The sequence below is a fragment of the Gorilla gorilla genome, chromosome 11 (genome assembly GCF_029281585.2).
Source record: "Gorilla gorilla gorilla isolate KB3781 chromosome 11, NHGRI_mGorGor1-v2.1_pri, whole genome shotgun sequence".
Taxonomy (NCBI): Eukaryota; Metazoa; Chordata; class Mammalia; order Primates; family Hominidae; genus Gorilla; species Gorilla gorilla.
The window spans coordinates 56,858,588-56,884,631 of record NC_073235.2 but is presented as its reverse complement, the minus strand read 5'-3'; the positions used below and the strand labels follow the sequence as shown (position 1 = coordinate 56,884,631).

The following is a 26,044-nucleotide window of genomic DNA, read 5'->3' as shown; positions in this document are numbered from 1 at the left end:
TGGTACTGGAAAGGGACTTATCGGAGATGCATGCCCTCTTACTCTTTGACAAATTAAGAAAAACCTTTAAGAATGGCTCCAAAATATTTTGCCTTCAGTAACAACCTATTATTGATCTATTTTCTACAAAAGATAACACTTTAATGTTTTAGTATGTAACACCTCTTGTGAATTCATTTATTCAATTGAGTAGTAGTATCAGGAAAATGTATATCTCATACCAGGCACTACCTGAGGTGCTGAGGAGACAGAAAGGAACAAAATAAACACAGTCTCTTCCTTCATAAAGCTTATGTTTTAGAAGGGAAGAGAGCAACAAATAAATAGATTTCTAATATGTCAGAAAATCAAGAAGTCCTGTGAAGAAATATAAAGCATAGTAAGGGTAGATAAAGTGAAGGAGATGGTACTATTTTAGAAAGGAAAGGTCAGTTGGAATAAAGACACTTGAAAAGACGTTTAATGAAGAGGAGAGCAACCATATTTTCATCTATGGAAGGACATTTGGGGCAGGGGAACAGCAAATGGATGCTCCCTGTAGTTGGACAGTACTGAGTGAAATAACGGACTAGCCTTGTACCACCACTGCAGTGAGCAAGGGGCAGGTTAGAGAGGTATCCCAGACTAAGTAATGTAAGGAATCATGAGAGTTTTAGCATAGGCATGGTATAATAGTAGCTTATTGTGGCTGTTGTGCAAAGAGCAGATTAGAGGGAGGAAACACTGGAAGCAGAGAAACAAGGAAGGAGGCCACTGTAGTCATGCCAGCAAGAGATGATGGTGATTAACAGAATAACAATGGGGGTGGAAGGTCCAATTTCAGATATATTTTGAAGGTAGAGCCACTGGAACCTTCCATTGAATCGAATGTGAGTTATAAGACAAATAAAGACATCAAGAAACATGCCAAGCTTTGGGCCTGAACGAGTGGGCAAATGCTATTTCTATTTACCAGGAACATAGTCTTGAGTTCTTGCATGTTGATAATTATATCTGTGGCTGCTATACTTGAAAATCACTTTGATAGATCTAAAATCCATGACTCACCAAACTTGACTACCTTTTAAATGTTACTCCATTTACTTCCAGAGTAAAGGATTCCTTTGAAAACTCTGATGACAATCTGGGATATCCCCCCCCTTAATTCTTACAAGTATCTACTTCCCTCAAAGCCAAACTGATTTTTTTATCTTTTAAGTTTGGGAGATTTACTACAATGTATCTTGACATTACTCATTATGGATCACTCTTGCAGGGATGTAGTGTTCCTTTTCACAATATCGTTGCAATTTTATTTTCAGAAAAGTTTCCCGGAATTATAGTCATTATTTTATTTTTCGAGATAGAGTCTCACTCTGTCACCCAGGCTGGAGTGCAGTGGTGGCAATTCTCTGCCTCAGCTTCCCAAGTAGCTGGATTACAGGCGCCCACCATCACACCTGGTCAATTTTTTTTTTTTTTTTTTTTTTTTTTTTTAGAAGAGATGGGGTTACATCATATTGGTCAGGCTGGTCTCGAAATCCTGACCTCAGGTAATCCACCAGCCTCATCCTCCCAAGGTGCTGGGATTACAGGTGTGAGCCACTGCACCCTGCCTATAGTTATTAATGTTCATTTTATTTCATTGGTTTTTCTCTTTAGGAAATCCTAATATTTTGGGTCTTGTTGCTTATCTTCTATATGTGTCACTTTCAATTGAACAATTTAGTTTCCAATTTTTATTTTTTTAGTTGCTCCTTTTTCTTTTCTAAAATTCTTATGGCATGCTCTCTTGGTATTATTCACTCATGTGTTCTTACAAGTTTGGCCTTCATTTCTGAAATGATTTAGTCTTTGATTTCTAATTCTTTCCTGCATTATAGTTGCGCATTTCAGTTTTTCTAAATTTGATTTACGTTGTTCTTTTCTATATTCTATCATTTACAGCATTTATTTTAGCATCTTTTGAAATATTAGATTACACTTTTCCTCTGTCTTATGAGCATAAAGTACTGGTGTGCTTGCATTGTTTGCAGAGATACCATTCTACTTCTTACTATTTCTTACATCAGTCATGCTTTTCTAGTTTTTCTTTTCTCTCTTCCTTTTGTTCTTCCTTCTTTCCTTTTTTGCATAAGATCAATTTTCCTAGTCTTTTAAGGGGAAATGATTGATCAAAAGACTATTTCTAATTTCACAAGTATAGAACACCTTTTTCTGTAGTTTTTGAAGTGTTAAAAAAAAATTACCCTTCTATTTCTTGAGACCTCCTGACCCCATTTACCTCACCCATTTTAATCTGGACCATTCATCTCCTTTTCCTCCCACTCTAGTTGGGCTTTATTTCCCGAAGTGTCTTCTGAGAAGGAGCTTCAGCTAGTGAGTTTCAAGAATTCACAGACTGCAGACTGTTCAGACCCTTCAGGTATTAGAGAGGAGTTTTTTTTCTCACCTGCGAAGTACTTCTCCCATTTTCAGCTACTATTATCCAATTGGCCTGAAACAATTTCTCATGAGTATCTATTAGAAAATTGGGTGTTATCCTGACCTCGTTTCCATCAAATACCTCATTGCTTTCCTCTGTTGTCTCCTGCAAAAATTGTAGTATCATGTGGGTCATGACAATGTCAGCTCATATTTGAGAATTTGTGAGAACACTTTGCCACCTAAATTTGTTGTCAAAATTGTTTATCATTTTTTTAAGTTTTGCTGTTCTAGTCGTTTTCTGTTTTAATGGGAAAATTCAGAGATTCACACATAATGTCATTGCTGCCACCAATTTTTCCAGAATTCCAGAATAGACTTATCTTGGGGACTGCATGAAAAGAAGCCTATCCTATTTCTGGCACATTCTAACTACTCCACATTCAATGTGGTTTTGTAGTTTGTGGATGTGTAATATTACTTGTCCTTCAGAATGCAGCAGGTGCTAAGTGGATACAAAATAGGAACTGAATTCAAGTCTGGCTGGATGTAGAATCTGGGAGAATAGCAACAGACAGGAGTCAATGGTTTAGGAAACCTGCCACAGGGAGAAAAGAGAGACAACCACTACCACCTCCAATATGATGATAATAATAATATAAATTAGAAACTATTTGAATTGTATGTGCCAACCTATTACTCCCGTTTTACAAACAAAAACATTAAGATACAGAGAGGTTAACTAATTTGCCAAAACAAAACGTAAAGGTATTCTACTGAGTCTGGGAATTGCCAGTCCTGACTTCCAGACAGGCAGGCAGTGTTTGTTAGAATGGAGGCCTGGAAGGAGCAAGGGAGGACTCAGTTCTGCTTGAACAGAGCTAACCAGAGGTTATCTAGACAACAGGTGAAGACACATGAAACAAGATACATAAAGGCAACCTGGTATTAGGCCTGGGGGACCAGGTCAAAAAGCCTAAAAACAAAGTATTCTTTATGCTTAGTGCTATCCTGATAAGCTGAGGTCAGGCAAATAATTTCTATCTATGTCCAGGGTGACCTGAGAGATAAGCAGTGTGGAGGACAGAGTGTCAGGAAATCAGGATATCAATTGCCATCTTAAACAAATAAGAGGGACATATCACCTGGGATAGAGACAATATCTGAAAGCTTTTTTTTTCGTTTTTGTTTTTTTTGAGACGGAGTCCAGCTCTGTCACCCAGGCTGGGGTGCAGCAGTGTGATCTCAGATCACTGCAACCTCCAACTCCCAGGTTCAAGTGATTTTCATGTCTCAGTCTCTCAATTAGCTGGGACTACAGGCATGGAATTCCATCACAACTGCCTAATTTTTGTATTTGTAATAGAAATGCGGTTTTACCATACTGGCCAGGCTGGTCTCAAACTCCTGATCTCAAGTGATCCGCCTGCCTCGGCCTCCCAAAGTGCTAGGTTACAGGCATAAACCACCATGCCTGGCCTAAAATCTGAAAGGTTTTTATCACTAGGCCTAAAACATTCAGATTTTTTTTAAAGCCATGCACACCTAGGGGGCAGATAGAAGCACATAAATTGTTCCCGAGTGAGCAAGCCCAACCCTGTAGGCATGTGCTATATTGTCTTCAAAATACAAAAATGGTCACTGGTGTTTTCTAACAATTCTTAACAAACAAATCTTAACATGTATCTCAATACTAGCATATGGGAGAGTTGAAACTATGGATCTCATCTTTTGAGATGCAAAGGATAATCAAATTTAGGATGATCATGTATAATTTTAAAATCAGAACTTTTCTAAGAACACCTTGAGACCTCAAATATATATTCACAAAGAATGTTGTTCAAGGGAAGAAGTAAAATTTCAGAAAAGATGCAATTTTGTCACCGGTACCATATTACCTGACAGTAACAATGGCTTGGTCATGTCATTAATCCTGAGAAAAATCAAAGCAACCAACAACTAAAGAACTTTATCCATTAAAAATTCTTTACAAAGTCTGTTTCAGAACTTGAATCAAAATAGTAGCGCACACTGGTAGCTATAAGATCTGGTAAACTTTTTTGACTCATTCTTTATGTTACGGTAGAGCTTTGAATATATGGCACAAGGCCAAGATAGTTTTAACTTTAATTGGCTGTCTGCTTTGAGATTTCTATGTTTACACATAATCTTTTATTGCTTGAAAACAATTCTTAATGACACAAACTTGAGGGCATTTTTCCCACTTGTGTTTTGATGTTTGAAATCAGCAAGACTTTTTCTAAATGTTTCTGTGCATTGCAGCATCATTGGTAATGTTCGTATCACTTATATAATTTGTTCACTAGCTTTTGCTCCCTCTGCTGGAATGTAAAAGCAAGTAGCAATGAGAATTCCATTTCTAAAAGAGAGATATATACTGCCCACGCCTCCACCACCAATCTTTCCGTTTTAAAAACTCATAGAAAATCCATTCTAAAGATAAGACAGTCTAAACTTAAACTAGCATTATTTTACTTTAATTATCCCAACATACGTTTATCCTTCAATTGCATGTTACTTTTTATCATTATTTTACAAATGTCAACCTCATTTGTTTTCTCTTTTCTTTGTAAAGACAGAAATAAGCACATTTGCAGTGAATTCCAGAGCTGAATGTTAATATTTCCATAATATGATTGCTCTTGTGGATATGCATTTAAAGTATATTTTCTGTTAAATCTAATTGTGAATAAATCAGAAAGATGAGAACAAAATCTGTATATTGAAACAATTCAAGTTGACTTCACTTATGCAGAACTGGATTTAGAAGGTCCTTGATTAATGACTGTGAGATTCAAAAATTATTGTTATCTGATATCTGAAACACCTTCCCCCCAAAAGTAAAGAACATAGAAAAATAAACAGTTTAATTTATTTGGTGGATAACAAAAACAGTGACAACCAAAATCCTGAGAGAATTGAATAAATGCCAAACTTATTCATTTAGCATATAGTTTGTTGCAGCTGTTTGTGCCAATACACATTTAAGTAATAAAATTAGAATGAATTTTAGTTTATCAGAAATATGAAGTTAAAAAAATACAATATTTTCAAGTAATAAAAATAGCTCGCTTTGTTCACAGGTGAGTTACCTAGCCCAACATACTTTAAGGTAGCCATCCAATAAAGGGTGACATATTCTCCTTACACATACACATATTCAGAAACCCTGGGATAAAAATTAGCTACTGAGTCCCCAAGAATTTTGGAAATAAAATGAACAGAAAAATGTCCTCATTTACGTAAGTCACCTAAAATAAGGCTTTCTTGCTGGTCATCCTATTAAAGGGCCAAGAAGACTGTGAATCTATAAATAGATCTGATTACCAACAGAACGGGTAAACTTTTAAGCGTTTTAGCTTCTGCATTTGGCAGTAACTGATTTTACCCTTAATCTCTGCAGCCTAGCAGCTTCATGGATGTCTACTTTCCATTATGTAAATTTGCTCTTCACCAATATTTAAGGAATACAATACCAATATAGGCAAGAACTTTAACTACTTACTATGGCTAAAGGATACAAGAGGAAAAAGAAACCCTGAGGTTAAGTACACAATACAAAATGCATACGCTAATGTCGAAACATCTTCAAAGCAACATGCAAATGCAAATTTTAAGCACCAAGAGTTGTCACTTGGCTCCTGAAATCCTCATCTCCTTCATTTGCCCTCAGATTGTGTTCAATTTTAGTTCACAATGTATTTTTTTTTTTCAGAAAGCCTGTCATAACCCAAAAATTTGGGCTGAGACATTCTATTTTAGAATACCATTTCTTTCAATCTTACACTTAAATTTACAAGATCAGAACCCAGCATGTTAAATCTACATAAGCTTCAGGGCTAGTTAAGAGAGAATTTAATGCTGCGAAGAGCTCAACTTCCTTATTCCATTATGATCTGCTTACTGAGTCTAAAAGACACATGCTTCATTAACTTACTTAAAGGTTTTAGTTCAAAGCAATTGCACAGCTTTTAACTTCCCATTGGAAACTGCATGTAATTCATGGGCTGGATAAAGTAATATTTCAATTACTTGAGTAAGATGCAAACATAAAATAAATTAAGATACAGATATCTGATATCAATAACTATTGACTTTGGTGATGGTATATAATAGAGAAACTGAATACCATATTTGCCTCTATATATTCCAATACAGCAAGGAAAGTTATAAAAGGAAATTGACAAGGAAACATTTATATTCACCAATACACAGCAATATCAAATAGAGTTTGAAAAATATTGAAGTTAAAAATATATAAATTGTTAAAGCCACACAATTTCATTTCAAATTCAGTGAGAAGTACAAATGAATATACTGCAAAGAAATATTGTTCTTGTTTTGATGGCAAGTAGCTTGAACACCTGATATTGCTTTGGGACTCTAATTATTTAAGAGAAAGTGCCTTATACATAAGGAAAGATTATCTTTTTACATTTTTCCAATAAAGGTTAATAACAGGCAGTAAGAAGGAAAAAGCTTTAGAAAATGACTGTTGTTCACTAACAGTTCAACTCTAACTCATTATCAAAATGTCCATCTTAAATTATGTATACGTGGCCATGCAAAATTGAATTAGGAGGTAGTGCTTGGTGAATTTGTCCTTCTGTTTCCATGGAAACAGATGCTGGATTGCATTTCTTTAAGGCTAGTTTTAAAGTGGAAAACTACAGTACATTAATACTCCAGAAAGCACAGAACTTAATTTATCTCTTAAATGTATCAGGTTTTTTAAACAGCTGTTATACCATATAACCCATGCAGGGCATCTTTTATTTCTACTGAATTTCTTTACTTGTTTGATTCTCTCTTGCCCTACCCACCTCTGCATCCCTATTTTGGTAGAAAGGCTTAAGAGTAAAGGTCTTTCCTTATTTGACTTTGTATTTTCAACATATAACAAAAGGTTTAGTTTGATATGGTCTGAATGCCTTTATCCAAAATTCACTGTGAAATCTAATCCCCATTGTAGTGGTATTAAGAGGTGCAGCCAAGAGGACCAGTGGCCCAAGAGATAACATGTCTAACTATGAATCAGAAGATTCAAGAGGTGGAGACTTTTAGGAAGTGTGTAAGTCATGAGGGCTTCATCCTTATGAATGGGATTAGTGCCCTTATAAAAGAGGTTGAAGGGAGCTGTCTTGCCCCTTTGTTCGTGTGAGGATATATCATTTGCCTCTTTTTCCATATGAGGACTTAGCGACAACGTGCCATCCTAGAAGCCTTTACCAGACACTAAATCGGTTGGCACCTTGATCTTGGACTTCCTAATCTCCAGAACTATGACAAATAAATTTATATTATTTGTAAATTACCCAATCTAAGGTATTTTGGTATAGCAGCCCTAATGGACTAAGACATAGCTCAAGTTCTTTTTTTATTTTTATTAAATAGAGATGGGTTCTCACTATGTTACTCAGCTGGTCTTTAACTCCTGGGCTCAATCCATACTACTGCCTCAGCCACTTGAATAGCTGTGACCACGGGCACATGCCAACACACTGAGCTTCATGCTCTTATTTATTTAATAAAAACATTTTGAATGATTAAAATATAATAAAATCATCTATTTCTCCTTCTAGTTATAAGAAAAAGTGAGCCTTAGTGTTGGACTAGCACGTAATTTATCCTAACTTCAATAGTTAACTAGCTGTGTGACCTATAGGCCAAGCACATAAACTTTCTGTGTGTCAGTTTCCTTATTAACCCTGCGATAATAAAATCCAAGTCATGAAAGTTGTTCTAATTTCTACGTAATTCATCTAAAGCACCTAGAATAACTGTTGGCATACGAAATCAATAAATGGTAGATATAATAACTGTAACTACTGGTATGCTACTATTCTTGCCAGGCATTGGGCTAGATGTTTTATGTCTTCAGTCATCACTATAACCCAGTATTATTATCTTTATTCTGTTGACAGAGGTAGTAGAGAGGATACTTAATGCCACTCAAAATGAAAGCTGTAAGGCTAGGATTTGAACCCTCCTATGCTTGACTTCAGGGGCTGGAATGTTTTCAATACACCATACTGCCTCTTTTAGATGCTATGAAAGGCTCAATTCCTCTCTTTAAAATCTTTTCCTAAAGTATTTCTACAGATTAAAATATGGTCACCTGATCCATTGTAGAAGATAGCTAATTTGAAATCAGTAGTTTGTACAAAGGAATTTGCCCGCACTATATTTTATTTTTACATTTTAGAAAGTGAATTAGGTTTCCTTGATGTAGTGCAGGACAGCATAAAATTGGATTTTTAACTTGTAACTAAACATCTAGTTCTGTTACAGAGCCCTGAGTCTTTCTCAGGAGTCACCTTGGTGGCCCCAGAGAATTTCCAAAAATCCTCTTTGCTCATTTCTGTCCTGTTATAGCCCTTGGTCATTCCTCCTTTTAGAAAAAGGAATCGATGTTTACTAATGATTTGGGTCCTCTGACAACAGTGACAGAAACATTTTATAATAAGAATAGAAAAACTCCTTTCTTCTGAGGATATAGTCAGGTTCATGAATGTTCAAACAAATTTTCAATGAAGTGATAAGGGTATTAGATATTTTATCAGAGATCTTTAGTGATTTATAATAACTAACATGCAAGGACTATTCTATTTTAAAAAGCACTGTAGTATATTTTCTGCATTAAATATAAATCCCTGTGAGATCAGTGCCAACATGAGGATGTTACACATTTGAAAATGATAGCAACAATACCCCCCTTCTCCAATAAAAACAAACAAAAAAATACTTTGAGGTGCAGGACTAAGTGACTAGTCTAAAGTCATACACTTAGAAAGTGGTAAAATCAATGTTATTACACATGAAATTTTTCACTACGTTATTCAGATGAAAGTTAAATATATGTAAATCAAGCTCTATAGAGAGATATTTACATGGCTAATGAGGAAGTGGAGACTTGGACAATAAGGCATGAATATGGCACTTAAATCAGTCATTAAAAACGATTCAGCTAGGGTTCCAGTCACCTCAAGTACTTTTTTCTTTCATTTTTTCTAGTTAATTGTAAGTAAGATATGTTTATAAAGTTACAGAGCATTAAGGCAGATGACCCAAAAAAGTATTAGATTAAACCATATACATTTTCAGATATTCTACCATTATGGTCTACAACAATGGCATTTTAAATCTAAGAATATGTTTACTTGATAATTATTTCCTAAGTGCATATTTATTGCTTTTTGTTGTTGTTGTTGGAGTCTCACTCTGTCGCCCAGGCTGGAGTGCAGTGGTGCGATCTCGGCTCATTGCAAGCTCCGCCTCCTGGGTGCACACCATTCTCCTGCCTCAGCCTCCCGAGTAGCTGGGACTACAGGTGCCTGCCACCACGCCTGGCTAAGTTTTTTTTTGTATTTTTAGTAGAGACGGTGTTTCACTGTGTTAGCCAGGATGGTGTTGATCTCCTGACCTCATGATCCGCCTGCCTTGGCCTCCCGAAGTGCTGGGATTACAGGCGTGAACCACCGCTCCCGGCCTATTTATTGCTCTTGAAATGCTTTAATCACAACCAATATTAAGGTAGCTTTGATTCCTATTCAGTGGAAAATTATCAATATGGAGGATATAATTCATAAAGGAAATATAATTCTTGTTTTGACCAATTGAGATATATATGCTATATAGGAATATATTATATATAATCATCAATCTATGAGATGAATACAGGAATATATTATATATAATTATCTATAGTATGAATATATTATATATTATACGTACATTATATACATGTTTGTATAGTTATAATGAAGTCATTTTTGTATTTCAAGATAAAATAGATACGTAGAAAAGAATGGTGCAGATCAATGGTTCTCAGAGTGTCTACAACGTCAATACCACTTTTGTTATAGTACCAAGATATTACTTGCAGTTTTCACTTTCACATTCTCCTGAGTGTATAAGAGTTTTCTAGAGGCTATTGTAATAGACTGCCTTGTATTGCAGCAATAGATGGAATACCGAAGCACATATGACAATCCAGCTATCTTCTGTTAAGCCAGACATTAATGCAATTTACAAAAATACAATCAATGGTACTCTCTTATCATTACTTGATTTTGCTTGGAAAAAATAAATTAACTTTTCAAAAATATGTTACTTACATTAACATGTAATTGTTTATTATATAATGTTTAATTATTAAAAAAATGGGTTTTAAAGTTCTCAGTTTTAATTTAAATACAGTAAATATTAATAATAGTTGTAACCCACATGAACAAAAGGTGTTTGGGGTACATAGTAAATTTTAAGAATGTAAATGACCAAAAGCTTTAGAACCGTTAAAAAAAATTTTTTTTTGTTCAATGTTAAAATTTCTGCTCATTTTTATGATTCCTTATGATGAAGACTTCATGGTCCTTGAAATATGAGAAGTTGTTTAAAATAGATCTAATTAAAAATCCCTTACAGCATTTTCATAACATAAAAAATACCGAGCTCCTTAGAAATTGCTCCATTTGCAAAATATATTTATAACTTAACCAAAATAAATAATTCATACCTCACCAAGTGAGTAATAACGTCTTGGGATCTGGGAGTCCGGATAGATGTTTTCTAGGTACCAAGAAAAGGGCTTACACTTCAGATTTTCTCTTAGTGTTTTTCTGACTGACACATCTCCATAATCCACTTTGACAACACCTGGAATTTTTCAGAGAAACACAAATCAGTTTGTGCTATTTTTGTTTTAGTACTGTTTTACTACATTTACTTTGCTATCAGTTTTCTTCATAATTCAGCAAATTCAATTGCATATGCAGCTGCTACTACACTGGATTTTTACTACCATCGAATTAGTACATTAAATAGATATAAATAACACTTCTCCCATTGGTTATGACTTTTCAAATGCAAATATTTATCACCAAGTACTTGTACTTAGATTGAATAATTAACTAAATGTAAATTGGTATTTAGTATCTCATAATCAAAGCTTAACTGAACTGTGTAATATGTCTGTTTCTCCTTAATAAAAAATTCTAGTACTGCCAATGTTTTTGTTAATATTCACACTTTCCCTATAGAGTCACTTATTCACCACCTGTAGATTTTATAAGAAATTTATATAGAATAATTCACATAATAGACTGTACATATGTTCTTTTTCTTGAACTTCTATCTAGTTACCATAAACTTAATTTTTATTGATTTATTGAGTTATTCTAAGCTACCATTGTCCTTGAAAAAGTTAGTAAATATCTAAGTGTAAACAAACTAACAAACAAATGAACAGAAATATATTCACATGTATATATGAAAAATGATTAATTTTATTTCACATAATAGAATATTTGATATTTAAATGAATATTTCCACTGAAAATCAGAAAAGAATGTTTTCTAGTTGAGAAATAATAATGCTACTAATTTTTATATAAAATTTTATGACAACTTGGTTTGCTCAATATTAATATTGGCATTTGATTGAAATAACTAATAACTGTGACAAGACAGCAATTATTTCTTAGAATATTCTGAAAATATTTCAATGTTTAACTCTCTTCTTTAAGGCCACTATGCAACATGCTGGCACAAAATGGCCTAATATTTAGGATATTCTATCCCAACCAAGTAACAAAGCCAACCAATTGTTGTCTAAAATAGAGCAAGTGTTTAGACAATCTAAATGTCTTTAACTAATGGCATTACCAAGCCACTATTTTCCAAAGCAGCAACACTCTCAAAACTCATCATTCACTAGCTCCAACCTCCTTGTCTCTTCAGAACTTTTGTTTTTTCAAAATTAAATGCCATAGTGTTATTAGAAAGCATTCTGATGCTGAAGCAGCCAAACCATTTCCTTCCAAGAGAAAATATTGATTTTCCTAGCTGGTGTTTGGGCAGAAAAAACAAGGTCTTTGGGCTTTTTAAACAGATAAATATTTGCTTTCGAAATAATTCTATTCAGAACTTCCAATCCGGAATGCAACCTTCAAAATAAGAGGCTCAAAACAATTTAGTATTTACAAAAATAAATCACTAGAAGAATTTCTCATTATGTTAAGTATTATTACAGTTGAAATAATTGAATACATTGTCTTCAAAATCATATAAAGAGATGTCATTGTGCCTGCGGGGGGGGAGGCAAAACACTGTATCTTCAGAGGACTTAATTCAATAGTCAATTTTACTGTTCTGTTTTCATTTTTGAGGTGGGTGGATTTAATTGAGGTAGCTTATTTAATATCAACATCCTCCCTTTTTCATCATGTTAAGATTTGGTAGCTCTGGCTCCATAATATCTTCCTAGAAGGGTTTCTTTGTGCATGTGTTTTCCAATAAAACTTTATTTATGGACAATGAAATATGAATTTCACATAATTTTCACGTCATGAAATATTATTCTTTTGACTTTTCCTCAAGTACTTAAAATCAGATCTTGGGTCATTAAAAAATGGACAGTGAGCTGGTTTTGGCACATGGGTCACAGTGGCCAACCTCTGCTCTAAAAGATAAAGTCCTAGAAGGTTTTTTTGAGCAGTTATCTGATTGAAATGAAAATTTAAAGTTTCATTTGCATACCATTTTATATGAGGTCAGAGAAAACATTTATTGTCCACTTCAGATTTGGCTAAAAGTGGCTAATGGGGAATTATAGAGATTACTGAATAAAGCAAAAGCCTTCTTATCCTGCCACCTCTAAGCCGCCCCCTGGCATTTCCACTGCAACTTGCTTTTGTTCTAATCCTAGATAATTATGCTAAATTACCTTTAGAAATGTACAAAAAAATATGGTGGGCTATCTTAACATTTTTGTGAGAATGGCTTTTTCTCTCTGAATCCATGTTTTTCTTCTTAGAAGTGAGACATATTAAGAGACAACAGTCCTCACAAACACTCCATGTACTCCTCCACATTTCTCAGGTCCCTGCAGTTAGGTAAGGACATCTAACTGTTCCTGGCCAACAAACTGTGAGAGAAAGGGGTTATGTCACTTCTGATTTTAAAGATAGGAAAGCAAGTATGAGAGCTTTCTTTTCCTTTGCCACAGGGACTGAGGAGGACTTGTATCCCAGTGGGTGCAGCTACAAGATGGAGAGACTTTTCTTGTACTGTATGATTTAGTGACTGTAGAGCCTGAATTAGATTATTCAGATCCATGGTTTGATATGTAATCTCACTTGTTCCCCAAACTCTTATCTGCAACTCAAACCTCTTCAAAGTAGGTTATCCAATTGTTTGCCCAACAATTTTACTGGGATCTATACTAAGCATCTCAAATTTGACAAGCCAAAAATTTGATTCTCCAACTTGCTCCATCTCCAAGGTTCTTCATTTCAGTATCTAGCACAAATATCCACTGATTTTCTCAAGGAAAAACAAATAATTTTCTTTCTCTCACACATATACATTTTTAACTCATTAGGAATTCCTGTTGGCTCTACTTCACAATATATCCTCAGCCACTCTACTGTTACCATCCTGGTCCTAACTTCTCCTATCTCTTGCTTACACTAGCATTGCAATAGTCTCCTAACTAGCCCCAAAACATTTTACATTCCTCTACCTATATTTTATTCACTATTACCTGTTCCTTAGTCAATATATTTAAAATACAAATCAAATCATGTTACTCCCCTGCCCAAAAGTGTACCTTGATTTTCCATAATACTAAGAATAATTGAATCTGTCTTAACCATTGCCTGAAGATCCTTTAGAAAATAGCTCTTGGCTGGCTTTTTGAATTCATTTATACTCACTTTGAAACCAGCCCAACTGTCCCACAGAAGTGATGTTTATGGTTTCTTTTGAATAAACATGAAAGAATGGCCCTCCTGGTCTTGAAACTTGAGAAAATTACATTTGTCTCATCTAAGTTCCTTTCTCAGGAAACCAACCAGATAATATAAAGGAACTGAAACTTACCAGATCACCACATCTGGAGAGTGAGACACCAGACCCCCTCACCTGTCATGATTGCCTAACCACCTGTTTCTTGTTGATCAATTCCTCTTCCTTATCCCTAATTCCTAGTTTTCCATACATGGTTACATTTCTTCCCTGCTACATCAGCCCCTAATTTTGGTCAGTTGAAGAGATGAATTTGAGACTGATTTCCCATCTCCTTGGCTGCAGCAACCTATTAAAGCCTTCTTCCCTGTAAATACTGGTTGTCTTGGTGACTGACTTCCAGTGCAGCAAGCAGCAGGACACAGACAGAACCCCTGTGTCTGTGTTACTAGATTTCAGTAACATCTTCATTCTAGCCCCACTTTTTTTTCATTCTTTACATTTCTTCAAACATCCCACGTTCATTCATAATTCAACAATTCAAGGCTTTATACTTTTTTTCTGTCTGTCACCCTGCAACTTTCATGAGTTGTCCTTTACTTGGTCCAAGTCTTTGCTGAAAATTTACTTCTTCAGGTTTATTCTGACCTTCCTATCAAAATTGATCACTTTCTCTCACCTTCCTAGGTCTGTCTTTATCCCTCTATCATGCTTAATTTTTTCCATGGCACTTATTACTATCTGATATCATATTTCAGATCACTTTGCTCACTGCCTTCTCAACAAAAACTTTGGATGATGAGTTATCTTTTTTGAAGGATAAGGTATCCTACCTGATAATATCTTACAAGATATTGTGACTACTAAATAAATAATGCCTGGAAAATGTTTAGTACAATGACTGGAATATAATAATTGCTTAATACACATCATATATTGCATTGGATAGCTGTTGTTTTGCATGCCTGACATCCATTCTGCCCTCTGGTAAAAGCACTTGAGTTTCTCTGGGAAACCACCCCCACTTCACTTTCATCTTGGTTGGGGCTGGTTTCATTGCCTTCCCCACTCTTCCAGTTCCATCTGTGAGCACAGACTAAAGGCACATCACCAGAAAATCTAGTTAATATGCAAATTGATTCAGTTGGTCTGGAGTGGGGGCCTTAGGGTCCATATTTCTAACAAGCTCCAAGGGATCCTGCTTTTGCTCAGTCCAGATTTTGATTAGCACCCAAAATAACTAGAGCATTCTATTTCTCATCCTTACATATAACCCAGATAACAATGACTGACTCAGGAATGGGCAAATAAACCAGTCAGCCTAATAAAAGAATACCCTTGAGAATACACTAGGGCTATTAGAAAGTTGAAACTCTATTTCCTCTGTAACTGGGTAGCTGTACAGATGAGTTAAGCCTGGAGTTTTTGGGGCTACCATACAACAAAGGCCTATGAAAGTGACACCAATATAGAAGTAAGATAAATCCATATATGGAAAGATATAGAGTGTGAGCGTAAAAGAGAAGACTATCTAAAGATAGACAGCAGAGGCCAAGCCAAGATTAAGGTAACAGATATTTACTGTGGTCAAGCTCTGTACAAGGGACTTTTCTAGGCACTTGGGATATATCTGTGAATAAAACAAAATTATCTTCCTCCATGGAGTTTATATTCTACTGGAGAAAGACCTAAATAAACAGTAAATACATTAGAAGGTGACACATGCTGTGGCAAAAATTTATAAGTTTTTTAGGCAAGTCTTTCAATGGAACTTGCAAAAGCCATGTAAAGGCTTTGACAATGAAATAAAGATTCATAATGAGTACCAACAAAAGAGTATTTTAATTAATTCCAGGTTTGCAGGTTTCATTAATAGGTAAATGATAAAATTTATGGGTTCCTATTTTTTTAAATAAGCTGTCTTTTCATGGAATCCAGCTAAATGTCCATCAATGATAGACTAAATAAAGCAAATGTGGTATATATACACCATGGAATACTATGCAGCCATAAAAAAGAATGAGATCATGTCCTTTGCAGGGACATGGATGTAGCTGGAAGCCATTATCCTTACCAAACTAATACAGGAACAGAAAACCACATACCACGTGCTCTCACTTATAGGTGGGAGTTAACTCATGAGAACACGTGGACACATAGAGGGGAACAATACACACTGTAGTCTATTGTAGGATGGAGGGTGGGAGGAGACAGAGTATCAGGAAAAATAACTAATGGGTACTAGGGTTAATACCCAGGTGATAAAATAATCTGTACAACAAACCTCCTTGACACAAGTTTACTCATGTAACAAATCTGTACATGCACCCTGAATTTAAATATAAAAAAATCTGTCTTTTATTCATAATAAGTCTATTGCATTATAGTATTAAATTCACTCTTTAGAGAAATCATGTTTTAAATTTTAAATAGATATTAGATGGAAGATCATAATGACACTGGCTCAACTGTCCCATAGAACTGATATTTATTATTTTTTTATATAAACATAGAAATTCACCCTCTCAGTCTTAAAACTTGAGAAAATTGTATTTGTCTTATCCAAGTTCCTTTCTTAGGAAATCAACTATCAGGCCACCCAGACATTTTGAAGGAACTGAAACTTACCAGATCTCTGCATCTGGACAGTGAGACACCAGACTCCCTCACCCATCATGACTGCCTAAACCAACCAACTGCTTCCTGTTGACCAGCTCCTCTTTAATACCTCTCACTAATTCCTGTTTTCCCTACACATAATTACATTTTTTTTGCTGCTATATAAACCTCTAATTTTAGTCAATTGAGAATATGGATTTGAGACTGCTCTCCCGTCTCCCTGGTTGCAGCACCCAATTAAAGCCTTCTTCCCTGGCAATACTCATTGTCTCAGGGATTGGACTTCTGTGAGGCAAGCAATGGGCCTTAGACCAAACCCCTGGCATTTCAATGACAATAATTATTTCAGTTAAATTCTTCCCCTAGTAGATGTCTAGTAAGTCTAATAGTTCTGTCTCTCTAAAATCAAAGTACCTGAAGAAAGAATACCCTAATGCATGCTAAAGCTTACAATTTCATGCACAAGAATATATATTGCAGCATAACTTAAAAGGGAAATTATTTTTATTCAATAAACAATGCTTAAGTGGCCACGGTGGCTCATGCCTATAATCCCAGCAATTTTGGAGGCCGAGGTGGGCAGATCACTTGAGGCCAGGAGTTCGACACCAGCGTGGCCAAGATGGTGATACCCTGTCTCTACTAAAAACACCAGAAAATTAGCTGGCCATTGTGGTGGGTGCCTGTAATCCCAGCTACTTGGGAGGCTGAGGCAGGAGTATCACTTGAACCTGGGAGGTGGAGGTTGCAGTGAGCCGAGATGGCACCACTGTTCTCCAGCCTGGGTGACAGAGCGAGACTACATCTCAAAAAACCACCCCCCCAAAAACAAAAACAAAACAAAACAAAAAGAATGCTTAAGTAAATCAAAGTTATATCTGGTTGACAAAATACAACTCTCATATTAAAATAATTATGTCTATATGAGAATATGGAAAAATGTTAAGGCAAATGAATGTTTATTATACAGCTATTGTAATTAAAATATATGAAATAATAAAAAATTGAGATAAAGCTTTTTACCTTTAACAGTTAAAACTATGCAGTTGATTATAAAGTTTGTTATGTATGTCATATTAATGATATATATTCACATTACAGGAGTAGACCAGTATATACAGTTTAAGCTAATAATTTATTTTTTGTGACGTTTTCTAAATTCCAAATAGAAAGTGGACTTTATTTTGTTATTTACTCTCAGTAATTGTAATTAGGAACTTCATGAATAAGAATCTGCATTTTTCTCCTTTTTAAAATAATAATAAGCCATTGTTAATCCAGCTAGCAATTATTGTATTCTATTGCATCTAAATACCAAATTGTAAATGGTATTGGGAAAGCTGGAGATCCACATGCAAAAGAAGAAATTAGATCTTATCTTATACCAAATATAAAAATCAAATCAAAATGGATTAAAATTTTAAATTTAAGATCTGAAACTGTAAAAGTACTAAAAGAAAACACAGGAGAAATAGTCCATATTTGTCTGGAAAAAAATTGTTTGGATTTGACCGTAAATGCACAAGCAACAAAAGCAAAAATGGACAAGTTTGATGGTTTCAAACTAAAAAGCTTCTGCACAGCAAAGGAAACAATTAACAAAGTGAAGAGAAAGCCTACAAATGTAAGCCATGGATCTGATAAGGGATTAAAATCTGAAATACATGAGGAACTCAATTCAAAAACAAGAGAACACCTGATTAAAAATGGGCAAAGGTCGTGAACAAACATTTCTCAAAAGAAGACGTTCAAATGGCCCATAAACACATGAAAAAAAATCTTATATCACTAATCATTAGGAAAGTGCAAATTAAAGCCACAATAAGGTATCGTCTCACACCTGTTAGAGTGACTTTTATCAGAAATATAAAAGACACATGTTGGAGAGGATGTGGAGAAATGGGAATTCTTAGATATTGTTGATGGAAATATAAATTAGTACAGCCATTATAAAAGTGGTATGGAGCTTCCTTGTAAAACTAAAAATAGAACTACCACATGACACTGTAATTCCTCTTCTGGGTTTATATAAAGGAAATGAAATCAATATGTCAAAGGGATATCTGCACTCGCTTGTTCACTGCAGCATTATTCACAATAGCCAAGAAATGGGATCAACCTAAATGTATATCAACAGATGAACAGATAAAGAGAGTGTTGTATTCTATGCAATGAAGCACTACTTAGCCTTAAAAAGGAAGAAAATCCCATCATTTTGACAACATGAATGAAGCTGAAGGACATTATGCTAAGTGAAATAAACCAGGCACAGAAAAACAAATACCACATGACCTCACTTATGTGTAGATTCTAATACAGTTGTACTCACAGAAGTAGAGAATAGAATGATGGTTACCACAGGTTACAGGCATGAGGAGAGAGGAATGAGGAGTTATTAATCAAAGACTATAAAATTTCAGATAGACAGGAGAAATAGGTTTTGGGATCTATTGCTCATCAGGTGACTATAGTCAACAACGATGCATTGTGTATTTTCAAATAACTAGGACATTATCACTAAAAATAATAGGTAAGCAAGGTTATGGCTATGTTAATTAGCTTGATTTATTTATTCCATACTGTTTGTGTCTGTATGTGTAATCTCAAAACATCACATTGTGCCTTATGATTACTGTTAAAACATGTCAATTAAAAATATGAATAAGCCTGTAAGTACATAAATAGATACTGTATTGTTTCAGAGGTTTAGGTGATTTCTTGGAATTATCATTGTTGTTTTTAAATTTAAAACTATTCCCTTAATCTACCTTTTTATCTATTCCCTATGTGCATACAAATTACCCAGGCTCATAACTTCTCATTAGCACGTCAGTGGACAGAACTACATTAACTGGCTGATTGCCTATTCCAACTAATAATACATAGTGATTATCTGTTGAATTTATCATTTACTATTATTACAATTTTATTTTAATGGAATAAAAATGAGATAATGAATTTTACAAAATCATAGCTTCTGCACAGAGCTGTCACACAGGAAGAGGATTATCAGACAACTTTCAATTTATTTAACTCTAATATCCACAGTCAAAAGTTACAGCAGGTCTTGAGGCTGAGTTTTCTAGGCAACTACCTCAAACTTCAGATCAGTTTGACAATAAAGATCTCATACTTAAATGCTTGGTCCAAGGTCATTGAGAATATGGGAATTAAGAAAAGTGAGTATTTGCAGTAGTCTTTTAAAATAAAAGAACAATTTGATATCCATTGAGACAAACACAGACTGAACAGTCTGCAGGCTATCAAAATTTTATCTAGAATTAACTTAGTCTAATATATAGCTGTATATTTCAGCATTATCTTGACCCCTATCAAGTCTAAATGAGGATTTGGAATTATGATATTGGTTTTCATTTGAAACTGGTCCAATTGTCCCACAGAACTGATGCTTATCATTTCTTTTGAATAAGCATAAAAACTGACCCTCCCAGTCTTGAAACTTGAGAAAGTTATATTTGTCTTATCTGAGTACTTTCTCAGGAAACCAACCATCAGGCCACCCAGATAGTATCAAGGAACTGAAACTTACCAGATCACCACATATGGACAATGAGATGACAGACCACTGACCCATCATGATTGCCTTACTTACCACCTGCTTCCTTCGGATCAACTCCACTTCTTTACCCCTCCCTAATTCTGTTTTCCCACACATGGTTACATTTTTTTTCCCCTGCTATATAAACCCCTAATTTTAGTCAGTTGAGGAGATGAATTTGAGACTATCTCCCATCTCCTCAGCTGCATCACTGATTTCAAGTCTTCTTCCCTGGCAATACTCATTGTCTTGGCGATTGAATTTCTGTGCAGCAACCAGCAGGACCTAAGACTGAATTTCTGGTGTCTTGGTAAGATATTGAGAGTCAGTACAAAAAAAAATAGTGACACCAAACTTGTTATTGTACCAGCATTTTGTGTTATGCTGAGGCCTTTGACTATCTTATCATACATGTTGTTGCTATTGTTTTGCATTTTGTTTTTATTAGAAATCTCAAGAGTAATTTCTTTTGTGGACTCAGAAGCAGGAAAAGCTGTGTTTTTCCTTAGCAACTGACTTTTGCTATATCTGACAAATATTGCTAACTTTATAATTGATGAGGTATCCCTCTATATTCTTCCCATGTATCATAAGAATTTAGAATGTAGAAAGCCATATTGGACCATTATTGAAAGAGGACACTCATCTATCCCTCCATGGAGTAGTATGGTTTAGTTAGGCACCGGAAGTACTGGAACTACAGATAAACTATTACTTAAGGGACTTCATGTTCCAGACTACATAGTAAGCACTTTTGGATACACATTCTCATTAAGTCTATATAGCATTTCTATCTATTATTATTGTTACTTGTTTTAAGGATGAAAGAATTAAGACTTTGAATGGTTAAATAACTTTATTAAGTATACTTAGAAAATAGCAGAAGTAGGGTCAAATGTTGTTCACTTTTATCTAATATCAAAATCCATGCTCTTGTTCACTCTACTAGAATGGGTCATGAAACTGGAGAAAGTTTGAAAAACCTATAAAGGGAAATATTTTCCTGGGTACAGAACATGGTAATTATCATCCCTTGAATGATAGGACTCACGTTGCAAATTCTCCCTGACCTAACATCAGTGTGATTGATCCAAGATCCCAAACTTGAATTCATATATAATGAGTTACTTTATTGATCTGACAATTAAATACAAGCCAGAAGATTTCAGTGTGCAATTGACTGACAAACGAAAATATTTCCTAAAGTGCTTTACAAATTGTGCCCCATCCATCACTAGTGCTGCAGGAAGCTAGTTAGATATAACTGTTTCTTCAGTTATATGCCACATACTATCTTATTTGAACCTTTCTGAAATAGTGCTATGTTTTATAATCAATGATATCTTACTGTTGCTGTTGGTGAGAAAGCAACTTTATTGTAGTCGTCACTGCTTTAGCATGTGCAAATATGTTTTCCCATCTCTAAAATCAGTAGCCAACTGCAGTTTCAGTAGATAATTATGGCCATTTAAATTAGGGGACAGTTTAATGCATCCTAATTGTTGTTTGAAAAAGCTTCCTTTGATCCCTTCTGGTAAAATAAAAAAGTACCAAGTTAAAAATTTCCTGAATGGTTTGAGGAACTTGAAAGAATATCCCAGGCATAATACTGAATCATGATTTTAAGATAGCCTGGATTGTCAATCTTCTTGATGGCACTGAGAATGACAGTGGGTAGGAAACACATGAACATCAGTTAATTCGCATTGAAAAGTGATTCAAAAGAGTCATCCTGCAAATATAAAGCTGCTTGATCAATTCCTTTGCTTATATTTTTATGTATATACATGAATGACATATGATTTAAAAGCTGGTTTTGAATTAGTTATATCTAAAAGAGTTGCCTTAACAGGGACAAAATAATTCTAGGTAAAAAGGAAGTTTTGCATTATAGTTTAAACAATTTTTTCTTAGAGATATATAATGGTGATCTTTCAATTGATGGCAGCCTAAATTAGATGAAATATATTTATTCTTTAATTATTTACAATCTGCTTATATGTTAATGGAAAGAATGGGTATAACAAAGTTAAACAGGTGTCTTTAAACAGGATTTAGAACTTTTACTATGGTAAAGTGCATCATGAATAACCAAAGTAGTTCGCATTTTCCAGATTCATTTTCCGCTTTCCAGAATTTGAGACAACAGTGCTCCATTAAAAATATTTTGAGAAACACAGCTTTGTTGTATCTTCTATATTTAACCAAAAATATTAGTCACTAGCAAAACATAAATTGATCCCATTAGAGAAAAATCTTTTTGAACAAAACATAATTCCTTCCATGTACTTTTCAAATTCTTCCATTAACAAGTTTTAATCACAAAGTTTTAATTAAACCAAGACAATGGTAGCAAACACATATTCGTTGATACGTGTATTTACATTCAGTGCCTAAAACAGTACCTGGTGTCAGTAGACATTCTCTAAATATTAGCTGAACTACTATTTGCAGAGCTCTGTCATGTGCCCTCTCTTCTGTCTTTCTCTCTCTCTCTCTCTCTCACGCACATATATATGTATGTTTTAGAAATATCTCTCTATATATTTGCTTTTATGTCTTAGAATTACTACTTATACTTACTAAAAATTGATTTGGACTTATTCAGATATACATTTTATATTACTCTTGTAGTATATAGATATAGCTATATAGATAGCAATAAGTTTATGAAAAATCGGCTTCAAAGTATTAGTTGGCCTCATTAATAAAAGAATATAACAGTAATATTTTAACATTTATTAAAGTACATTGGTCTAGTCTGTATTTAGTCAGCATTCTGTTTTGCAAAGCAGTTAAGAAAATCTAATTATGTTTTATTTTTTTTTCTTTTTTTTTCTTTTTTTTTATTATACTTTAAGTTTTAGGGTACATGTGCACATTGTGCAGGTTAGTTACATATGTATACATGTGCCATGCTGGTGCGCTGCACCCACTAACTCGTCATCTAGCATTAGGTATATCTCACAATGCTATCCCTCCCCCCTCCCCCCACCCCACAACGGTCCCCAGAGTGTGATATTCCCCTTCCTGTGTCCATGTGATCTCATTGTTCAATTCCCACCTATGAGTGAGAATATGCGGTGCTTGGTTTTTTGTTCTTGCGATAGTTTACTGAGAGTGATGGTTTCCAATTTCATCCATGTCCCTACAAAGGACATGAACTCATCATTTTTTATGGCTGCATAGTATTCCATGGTGTATATGTGCCACATTTTCTTAATCCAGTCTATCATTGTTGGACATTTGGGTTGGTTCCAAGTCTTTGCTATTGTGAATAATGCCGCAATAAACATACGTGTGCATGTGTCTTTATAGCAGCATGATTTATAGTCCTTTGGGTATATACCCAGTAATGGGATGGCTGGGTCAAATGGTATTTCTAGTTCTAGATCCCTGAGGAATCGCCACACTGACTTCCACAATGGTTGAACTAGTTTACAGTCCCACCAACAGTGTAAAAGTGTTCCTATTTCTCCACATCCTCTCCAGCACCTGTTGTTTCCTGACTTTTTAATGATTGCCATTCTAACTGGTGTGAGATGATATCTCATAGTGGTTTTGATTTGCATTTCTCTGATGGCCAGTGATGATGAGCATTTTTTTCATGTGTTTTTTGGCTGCATAAATGTCTTCTTTTGAGAAGTGTCTGTTCATATCCTTCGCCCACTTTTTGATGGGGTTGTTTGTTTTTTTCTTGTAAATTTGTTTGAGTTCATTGTAGATTCTGGATATTAGCCCTTTGTCAGATGAGTAGGTTGCGAAAATTTTCTCCCATGTTGTAGGTTGCCTGTTCACTCTGATGGTAGTTTGTTTTGCTGTGCAGAAGCTCTTTAGTTTAATTAGATCCCATTTGTCAATTTTGTCTTTTGTTGCCATTGCTTTTGGTGTTTTGGACATGAAGTCCCTATTTAATAAATGGTGCTGGGAAAACTGGCTAGCCATATGTAGAAAGCTGAAACTGGATCCCTTCCTTACACCTTATACAAAAATCAATTCAAGATGGATTAAAGATTTAAACGTTAGACCTAAAACCATAAAAACCCTAGAAGAAAACCTAGGCATTACCATTCAGGACATAGGCGTGGGCAAGGACTAATTATGTTTTAAAATTATGAGTTAGTAAAGAAAAAACACAGTATGACCCAGGAAGACTACTGTGAATTGTTGTTACAATTTAGTAACTCAAGGAGCATCTGAGATTATATTATGGAACATGTTAACTCAAACCAAGGAAATAAATAACTATGAATAGTCAATTGTTGACTATCTAGGCAGACTGTAAACACAGGGCATGTAATTTTTTTTCAGCAGGAATGTTCTTTATAACGTCTAAAGATTTCTATTTATACAGCAGTGCTAATAATAGCACCTTTTACTGAGTGCTACTATGATTATGAAATGAGTTAACATATAAAACACTCAAACAGTGCATCATGCATAGTAAATACTCACTAAATGTTACCCATTATGTCTGTTGTTTTCTTGTATATATGCACCTCAAGAGGTACATCATCTCCTAACAGAAGAGTAGGCTTGGCTATTTTCTGGGATTGTGTACTTCTGTTGTATACCAGATGAATGAAGTGGGAAATCAACCACTTACTCTGGCTCAGATGCCTTTTCAATGAGCAGCATACTACACCTCAGAGGTATCATTTAAGGTCTTGGCCCGTGGATTTTTCTAACCCCAAAGTACTAATAAACATGAAACTGATGCTCCCCACCTCTCTGCACTTGCCATTTCTCCTATCTACATTTCTGCACCAGGGTGATTTTGACACAAACGCCACACAGTAACAAAGAAAAACACAAATTCCATAACCACAGTCTCTCAGTTAAGATACACTACTAAGAACAGTAGAAACTTATATTTAAAAAAAAAACGTTTTAAGAGAACATGTTATTTGTGGATTGAAAGAACAATTGTAAAAAGTATTCATGGCCTCAATTGTCAACCAATTTTCCCCTTCTGTCCTAAACTACTATAAATGAGTAAGCTGGAAAAGGCTACAGGAGAATCATTAGTTACCCCCAGGACACTGTGCACTGTTAACTGTGGAACAATCTATGAGGAAAATTTCAATAACCATGAGTTTGACATATGACTTCGGAGAATGGTAGAGTAACATACTGCTCCTGGGTTTCCCATGCAGTATTTATCTTCTTCTAGCACTGGTCATGTCAAAGAATTGATACTGAAAACAATGCAGAGTTATTTATTGCATACATAAGATACACTTCAAAAACTGAACTTAACACTGCTTGGTATGAGAACTTCTCAGTAATCACTAAATAAGGGTAACATTCAGTCATGGTGAAAGCAGGCCAAGCATGTCAGCTGTACTATTGTGATGCTAAAATATTCTTCTACATAATAGTCTAGTTCTCTGTTACATAGAGAATTCTAACATGCCTCTCTTCTTTTTCAGAGCTTTATATTTGTTTCAAGATATCATTGGTCTAGGACTATGCTACCATTTAATTTAACAAACCCTCTGTGTCCATAGAGGGGATTGGGCAGCTGAAGGGGAAGGCAGGATGCCAACATCTTGAAAGGAAACAACATGTGTGTAATGTAGTTTGTTTTCTGGTGAGGTTTTCATTTGTCTAGGGGAAAGGAAAACATTTTGAATTATATCATAGCTGTGGCATTCAAATGCACAAACTCTGAAGAGCATCAGGAGTGTTTCTTAAA

At 34.9% G+C, this 26,044-nt stretch overlaps 1 protein-coding gene across 5 annotated transcripts in view; it reads right to left on the bottom strand.

Moving 5' to 3' along the window:
* Nucleotides 1-26,044, bottom strand: part of GALNT13 (polypeptide N-acetylgalactosaminyltransferase 13) — a 733,891-nt gene that overhangs the window by 53,133 nt on the left and 654,714 nt on the right. For 4 of the 5 annotated variants that reach the window (XM_063694846.1, XM_031008835.3, XM_055380885.2 and 1 more), the window contains one exon: nt 10,940-11,079. The exons of the other annotated variant lie outside the window; for it this stretch is intronic. In XM_063694846.1, the coding sequence (XP_063550916.1) occupies nt 10,940-11,079 (140 nt within the window). The remainder of the gene's footprint in view (nt 1-10,939; nt 11,080-26,044) is intronic. 5 annotated transcript variants of the gene reach the window in all.